General features: G+C 38.8%; 1 protein-coding gene across 1 annotated transcript; it reads left to right on the top strand.

Annotated features, from left to right (window-relative positions):
* The first annotated feature begins 7,021 nt into the window (after nt 1-7,021).
* Nucleotides 7,022-7,702, top strand: LOC107786351 (uncharacterized). The gene has a single exon (XM_016607818.2). It carries the CDS (start codon nt 7,089-7,091, stop codon nt 7,581-7,583), a length of 495 nt encoding a protein of 164 aa, XP_016463304.1. The 5' UTR covers nt 7,022-7,088; the 3' UTR covers nt 7,584-7,702.
* Nucleotides 7,703-8,712: the final 1,010 nt, after the last annotated feature.

The raw sequence follows: 8,712 nt of genomic DNA, 5'->3' as shown, positions 1-8,712 counted from the left end.
CACCTACCGGTGTAGACACAAATACATGAGCAATTAAGGAATCACTAGGGATGACCAAATATGGTGCAAAATAAGATGACACATAGGAGTATGTAGATCCTGGATCAAATAGAACTGAAGCATCTCTACTACAAACCAGAACAGTACCTATGATAACTGCATCAAAAGCCTCAACCTCAGGCCTGGTTGGAAGAGCATAACATCGGGGCTAGGCCCCACCACTTTGAACTACATCTCTGGGACGACCTGCTGCTGGCTAGCCTCCACCTCTAATACCTCTATCTCTACCTTTAGCACCTCTATCTCCACCTCTAGCTGGCTGAGCAGGCTGTGGAACACTCGGTGCCTGAACCATGGCACAGGAACATTGATGCTGAGAAATGCTCAATGCTCGAGGGAAAAATCTAGCAGTATGCCCCATATCGCCACAAGTATAACAAGCCCTCGACTGTTGAGACTATTGACCCTGACAACCTGAATGACCACCCCGAAAACTCTGGAGCGGTGGTGCACTAATAGGAGTTGGTGATGCACTGTAGGACTACTGATTGAATTACTACATATGAGAACCACGACCACCTGGAGCACTATGAGAAGCTTGAAGTATTGAATGAAATGGCCTGGGAGGATGGACCCTACCAAAAGAATCTCTGCCTCCAGATGAGGCACCACTGAACCTGCCTGAACGACGAGGCCTCTTGCCAGACCCCTGACCACCCCCTATGATAGAACTATCTCAACCCTCCTGGCCATATTGGTCGCATCCTGAAAGGAAATCTCTCTCCCCGTCTCCTTAGACATCTGAAGTCGAATAGGCTGAATGAGTCACTCAATGAACCTCCTCACACACTCTCTCTCTCTCTCTCTCTCAGTGGGAAGTATAAGAAGAGTATGGCAGGCCAAATCAATAAACCTGGTCTCGTACTGAGTAACAGTCATAGAACCCTGCTGGAGACGCTCAAACTGCCTCCGATAGTTCTCCCTCTGAGTGATAGGAAGAAACTTCTCTAGAAATAGTTGAGAAAACTGCTCCCAAATCAAAGATGGTATCCCAACTGGTCTAGCCAAACAATAATCTCTCCACCAAGTCTTGGCGGATCTAGATAAGCGAAAAGTAGCAAAGTCGACCCCATTGGTCTCCACTATCCCCATGTTCCTGAGAACCTCATGACAACTATCTAAATAATCATAGGGATCCTTAGAAGATGCACCGCTGAAAATGGTAGTGAAGAGTTTGGTAAACCTGTCCAATCTCCACAAGGCATCAGCAGACATAACTTCTCCATCACCGGTCTGAGCTACCACACCCGGCTGAACTGCTCCAACTGGCTGAGGTGCTGGAGTCTGAAACTGGGGAGCCATATGCTCCAAAGTGCGGGTAGTAGGAGTCTGGGCTCCTCCTCCAACCTGAGAGATGGCTGGTGCTATAGGAAGCAAGCCTACTCGGGTGACACTCTCCATGAGGCCCACTAGACGGACTAGAGCATCCTGAAGAACTAGGGTAGCAATATATCCCTCTAGGACCTGAGCTGGGCCCACCGGAACTACCTGGGCCGGAACCTCATCATCAAACTCAACCTGAGGCTCCGCTGCTGGTGCTGCTGCTCTGGGCTGAGCTCTGCCCCTGCCTCGGCCTTGCCCTCGCCCTCTGGCCCTCGTGGGAGCTGCTGCTGGGGGCTCGGGGTGCTGGTCAGTGGATGAGGAAGCGCGTGTTTTCGCCATCTGCGAAAGAACAGAGTATAAATTCAATTAGCATTGAGAAACCAAACTGCACGACAGGAAAGAATAGATGTGAGTTTTTCCTAACTTTGTAGCATATGGGGGATAAATACAAACGTCTCTGTACCGATCCCTGAGACTCTATTAAGTTTTTTTGTGAATTGTGAGACCTAAGTAACGTAGAGCTCGGATACCAACTTGTCACGACCCGAATTTCCCATCCTTGGGAGTCGTGATGGCGCCTACTAGTGAAAGCTAGGCAAGCCAACCATTTGAATTATTTACCTTTTTTTCATTTTAATCCCTTAACAATTATGAACTAATATTATATAAATAACGAAATTTAATAAGCGGAAGAATAAAATATAGCCATTTAAATATTACAATTCCTTAAACAAAGACTACCCTGAACTGGTGTCACAATTTCATAGACGGTCTAGGAATACGACAAATAAGGGTCCGAAAATAAATACAATGTTGTCTCAGAAATACATAAATGAAACAATATGAAAGGATAAAAGGAGATGCCAAGGCCTGCGGACGCCTGCAGGACTACCTCGGATCTCCGAATGATCTGAAGGCAACAACCCAAAGCTAAGGTCTGCATGCTCCGGGATCTGCACATAGTGCAAAGTGTAGTATCAGCACAACCGACCCCATATGCTGGTAAGTGTCTAGCCTAACCTCGGCGAAGTAGTGACGAGGCTAGGACCAGACTACCAAATAAATCTGTACAGTTAAATCATATACAGCGGAAAATAAAAGTAAAACTTTACAATTAAAGATAGGAAGGGGGAATCACGTTGCGGGGGAACAACAAGTAGCAACCGAAACCAACAGTTAAATGAAAAGAACACCATAACTTAATTATCAACAGAAATCGGGAAAAAATCAAAGACAAGTGCACGACATCACCCTTCGTGCTTTTACTCTCGTCCTCACCATAAAATCAATATAATTGGCATGGCATCATCCTTCATGATTTTACCTCACATAGTCATGGCACGAAATGATCTTTCGGGCATTATCACTCATATAAAGGCACAGAATTGTACATCGTGCGGCACGACATCACCCTTAGTGCATTAACACTCTCTCACAAATGTCATACACGACATCAACCTTCGTGCTTTAACACTCTCTCACAAAAATCATGCACGACATCACTCTTCGTGCTTTAACACTCTTCCTTACGAAAACACCAATCACAAAGCAATAAGGGCAAGGGAAATCAATAAAATCACAATAAAAATCCCGGCAAGGGAACTATGGCATAACAAAAGTATCCCGGCAAGGGAGATAATATCAAAAGCAATAACATCCCGGCAAAGGAGATAACATTAAAACAACAACATCCCGGCAAGGGAGACAATATCATAATCCTTTTTTCTTTTCCACATTTACTTCACAACTCAATTCACAATTTGAGCCAATACTCTATAATGTTCAATTGTCAATTATACCTCCAACAAATTAGTTTACAACTTGAGCCAACACTCTTCAATGTTCAAATACCAATATTACTTCCATAAGCCTTGCTCAACAATAGAAATCATCACATAAGGCATGAACAATACAAGCGGAGTCATATTAATGATAGTATACGACTCACGGGCATGCTTGATACCAACGTATAGATACTCGTCACTATTTCTATACGTCGTACTCAATATATAACACATAGAAATTAAGACACGACTCCTAATCCCTCAAGCTAAGGTTAAACCAAACAATTACATCGATGCCACGAACACAATTCAAGCCTCAACTATCGCTTTACCTCTTGTTTCTACCACCAATTCGCTTGTATCTAGCCACAAGTTACTTAACTATATCAATAAATGCTAAATGAATCAATTCAAATGCATGAAAATAAGCTATCCAATGATTTCCCCAAAAAGTAAAAAATCGACCCCGGGTCCACATGGTCAAAACCCGAGGTTCGAACCAAAATCCGATTACCCATTCACCCACGAACCCAAATATATAATTTGTTTTGAAATCGGGCCTCAAATCTAGGTCCAAATCCCTAAATTTTGAAAAACTTAAGTTCTACCCAAAATACCCAATTCCCCCATGAAAACCCTTAATTTTGAGTTGAAATCATGTAAAAAGATGGATTAGATTAAAAGAAATGAGTTAGAAATGTCTTACAAATGATTTGGAAGAGTAGTTGGCTTTGAAAAATTGCCCAAAGGTGTTTAGGTTTTGAGAAACTTTGAAAAATGGCTGAAAATGCGTCTAAGTCCCAATTAACTGGTCTCTAATGTCGCATTTGCGATCCTCGCAATTGCGACACTAGGAAAATACACTAAGCTTCGCATTTGCAAAGAAACAATCGCATTTGCGACTCTGGCCCCTTTCGCATTTGCGATCAAATGGTCGTATTTGCGATCAAGGCCTGCCCAGGCCATCTTCGCATTTGCGATCAATCTTCGCATTTGCGAGCAGGCTTCGCAATTGCGAAGCTTGCAGACCTGCAACATACCAGCAATTTCCTAAGTCCAAATTTTACTCTGTGGCCTATCCAAAACTCACCCGAGCCCTTAGGGCTCCAAACCAAACATGCACGCAAGTCCAAAAACATCATACGGACTTGCTCGCGATCAAATCATCAAAATAACGTCAATAACTATGAATTTAGCATCAAAATCAAAGAAAATCTTAAGAACTTTCAAAGTTTTAAATTTTACAACTAAGGTTCCGAATCACGTCATATGACCTCCGTTTCTTACCAAATTTTACAGGCTCAACTTAAATTATATATAAGACTTGTACCGGGCTCCGGAACCAAAATACGGGGCCGATACCATCAAATTCAACACATTCAAATTTCCAAAAAACTCTAGAATTTTTAGTTCAACAATTTTCTTCACAAATTCATTTCTCGGGCTTGTGACCTCGGAATTCTATTCCGGACATACACCCAAGTCCCATATTTTCCTACGGACCCTCCGGGACCGTCAAATGACGGGTCCGGATCCGTTTACCCAAAATGTTGACCGAAGTCAACCTAAATTCATTTTAAAAGCAAAATTCATCATTTTTCACAGATTTTCACAAAGTGGCTTTCCGGTTACGCGCCCGGACTGCGCACGCAAATTAAGGTAAGACAGAAAGAGGTTTTAAGGCCTCGGAACACATAATTTATTTCTACAACAAGTGATGACCTTTTGGGTTATCACAACATCATGTGAGTAAATGTAAAAAAAAAAACTCTTTTGGCAGCCTCCACGAACAATGCGGTGGCTCATCTCAGTAACTAGATTCACTCTAGCGAACTCGTCAGCCACTACCTTTATCTCCCGCAACGATATCTGCATAGAGATGCAGGTAAGAAGTGAGTTATACGTAAATATAATCCAATAAGATCCTCGACCCGCCACTTTAAATACCTCTGGAACAAGTGTTAGAAAATACAAACACACACCAAGCACAGAAATCTTTCACCGTATAATTACGCTAAAAGGTCCAAACAATTAATCAACAATAATACTTTATATATCTCAACACATTCTACACTAAGGACTTGCCATTAACGGTAGTGCAGAAAATTAATCAAACACCCCAACAAGTCCACGGTAGCATACACAGTGCCCCAAATCTACCACGGCGGCATACACAATGCCCCAAATTTATAACGGCGGCATACACAATGCCCCAAATTTATAACAACGGCATACACAATGGCCCAAATATATAATGACAGCATACACAATGCCCCAAATCTATTACAGCGACATACACAATGCATCGAAGAAATAATTTGTAACACTCCAACGCCATAGCACGAGGCTACGCCATATCACACTACACCACAAATCACTTATTAAATAATTTTAGCTTTTTACAAAATAGTATATATTTGCGGCTGGTCAACGACCACCGATTCTGCCAAGCGCACGTTCGTCCCAACACATGGATCAAGCAGACAAAACATATTTTCAAAACAAATGTTGGAAAAGCAAGCATTAAAGTTTAAAGTCTCACTTACCTCGCTAATGAAAAGTTCCCCATTCTTGCAACGTTCAACCAACCAACCAAACAGCGTTCAATGGTCTCAATCTATCCAAAATATAAATTAACGATATCAATGATGCTAGTCGGGGTCAAATCTCAATATACTTAACTTTCAGGCTTAAAGCTAAACTTCAACACTCTATGCTTTAAACTATGAACGTAAAGGTAAAACCATATCATAATATCACAATCTAAATAGATACTTTATATATAATTTATCTTTATGAATAACTCATGATTCATGGGTAGTAATTCAAAAGGTAAAGAAATATCTTTGACACCTGTAACTTGTAGTTATCAAAGTTATAGCAAAAATTGATGCCTCTTAGAATTTCTTTTGCCTATATAATTCTTTGTAGCTAAAACTGTTTCTTTCCCAAAGATCACTTAGAAGAATGAATAGGTGCAAAAGCCAAATCAATTGGCATCTTAATCTCCATGTGAAGAGTGCCGTCATTGGTTCCCGTTTTCGCAAATCCCTTATTAAGCATAGTAGATAAACAATATATGTTGGGTTACGCTCTTAGATAACCTGCCTCTTAAATGTATAATATGGGCTTGGCCCGTTAACTAAATAATGAATCTATATCACCTAGTTTTGTTTAGTATAAAATTCAATCAACTAAATAATAATAATAATAATAATAATTATTATTATTATTATTATTTTTTACTTCATACTCTACCTATATAATTATTTTTTAGAGAATAATTGTATATTAGTACAATATATATATTATACAAATATAATCAATACCCGTTTCGATATGTAACCCGTTAAAATTAATAACTTTAATTAAAATAAATTACTTAAAAATTCACTCATAAAATGTCGGATATTACAAAATGGCTCTCAAATATAAAAAATAAAAAGAGAGAGGATTTATTAGCTTCTAGAGCTACACGTAACAAGTTATATACTCTGAATTTATCAATTAGATGACATATTTTCTTTATTAGTTCGTTCAAAAAGAACGATACATTTCTACAATTGAAAATAATTCAACTTTAAACTCTTTATTTTGCCATTTTACCTAAAATGAAAAGCTTTTATAACCATTCAAATGTCATGGCCTCACAAAGCTTTACCTCTTAAACTTTTAAGTCTATAAATTTAAAAAATCTTAAATTCCGTATCAAGTCAAACTATCTTATTTATATTGAAACAGAACAAATACACCGTATGCAGTAATCTAGTGGAACGAAATAATTGCATTTGTTTCCAAGACCTTCTATTTTTGTCGACCCTTGAAAAGTCGCAATTATAAATAGATCGAAGGATGCAACTTGGGGCAACCTAACTATACTCAAAAGTCCTTTCTTTAACCCAAAACACACACACACACACAATGGCTGCTGTTTCTCAACTTTTAGCTCATCTCTACACTATGACCTTAGTCTTCTTCACCATTCTAATTCTCGAGCTTGTCATCTGCGTACGTTCCATCACCGACACAATCTACGACTCCGGCGACCGGCCGATCACTACCAAGCAATACCTCAAGCTCATCGAAGAAAAAAACCCGGTTACCCGGTTCAAGACTACGGCAATTAAACCGGCCGGTTTCTCAGAGTCCTGTGCGGTTTGTTTATCCCCATTTGAGGAGGGCGAAGAAGTAAGGAAGCTAAAATGCAAGCACATATTCCACAAGGATTGTTTAGACACGTGGCTCCAACAGGATTCTGCCACATGTCCACTCTGCCGGAACAAGGTCTTGCCGGAGGAAATCGTGGTAAAGTTCCGGCAGCACCGGAATCAGCAGTCGGAGTATGAAGGAAGTGATGAGGAGCTGATTTTCTTGTTATCCGCATTACATGGTAATTATATACGTAGATTTTTGTAAATCAGGAAATTAGTGTATCTTCTTGTAGTTTTTGTACATAAAAATGTAGAAAAATTAACCTGAGAATAAACTATAGAGAGCAAAAAATTTCTATAATTGACTAGAAGTGATTTGGTTCATATGGTTGGAAATATCAGAGGGCATTATTTATCTCTCTCTTTTTTTTGGGGGGAAGAAGAAAAGAATTCGTTAATTCTAATAATTGCATCAATATGGTGGATAATGTCGAAAAATTATTAGTTTTACAATCCGAATTTACCAATTTGAAGTATCTAGTATCTCTTTCATCAAAGTTATAATATATGAACACTTTCTGAATTTTTTGAATAAAATGCGAGTGTCATCGTGTATGTTACAGTAGTATTTGTTATTGATCATTTAATTCTCTAAGTAATATTCTTTTTGTCCTACTCGAATGTGGGTAAAATTAACTAAAAATGGTAATTTAAAAAAAAGGGAAAAGAAAAGCAATTATGGGTGTGTTTGGTACAAATTCCAATTTCTGTTTTTTGTTTTTTGTAATTTCAAATTTCTGTTTTTTCGTTTTTCTGCACCACCCACCCCTATCCCCACCCCTCACCTGCCCCCCTCCCTCCTCAATTTTTTTTTTGTAATTTTAAATTTTTATTTTTTTGTTTTTCTGCCCCCCGCCCTGACCGAAAAAAATATTTTTTAAATATATTTTTCAGTTTAGTTTTTTTATTTATCGGTTTAAAGGTTCAAAATTTTACAAGTTTCGAAGTTATGAGTTCGGAGGTTTATGTGATTGGAAGTTTACGAGTTTAGAAATTATAAAGTTTATGGGTTCAAAATTTCCCGATTTCGAAAGTTTATGAAATTTGTGGAGTCGAAAGGTTGTTTGTTTGAAAGTTTATGGCTTCATGTTTATTATATCAAAATTATTTATGAATACTTTTGAGAAATTATTTTCCTTAATTTGCGTACGAACACCGAAAAATGAATAAGATTACTAGTACTTATTTTCCAAGAAAATATTTTCATGGAAAACATTTTTCATGAAAAATATTTTTCGTTATACCGAGCACACCCTAAGTGTTTAGCTTTTTGATAACTTTATCTTGCAAGTGTTGAAATATTGATGGCGATGCTCAAAGGTGTGGTGACCTAC

Source organism: Nicotiana tabacum, chromosome 11 (genome assembly GCF_000715075.1).
Source record: "Nicotiana tabacum cultivar K326 chromosome 11, ASM71507v2, whole genome shotgun sequence".
Taxonomy (NCBI): Eukaryota; Viridiplantae; Streptophyta; class Magnoliopsida; order Solanales; family Solanaceae; genus Nicotiana; species Nicotiana tabacum.
This window is presented reverse-complemented; position numbering and strand designations above follow the sequence as displayed.

Coding starts and splice junctions, on each gene's coding strand:
- LOC107786351 (XM_016607818.2), top strand. CDS start 7,089: ATGGCTGCTGTTTCTCAACTTTTAGCTCATCTCTACACTATGACCTTA.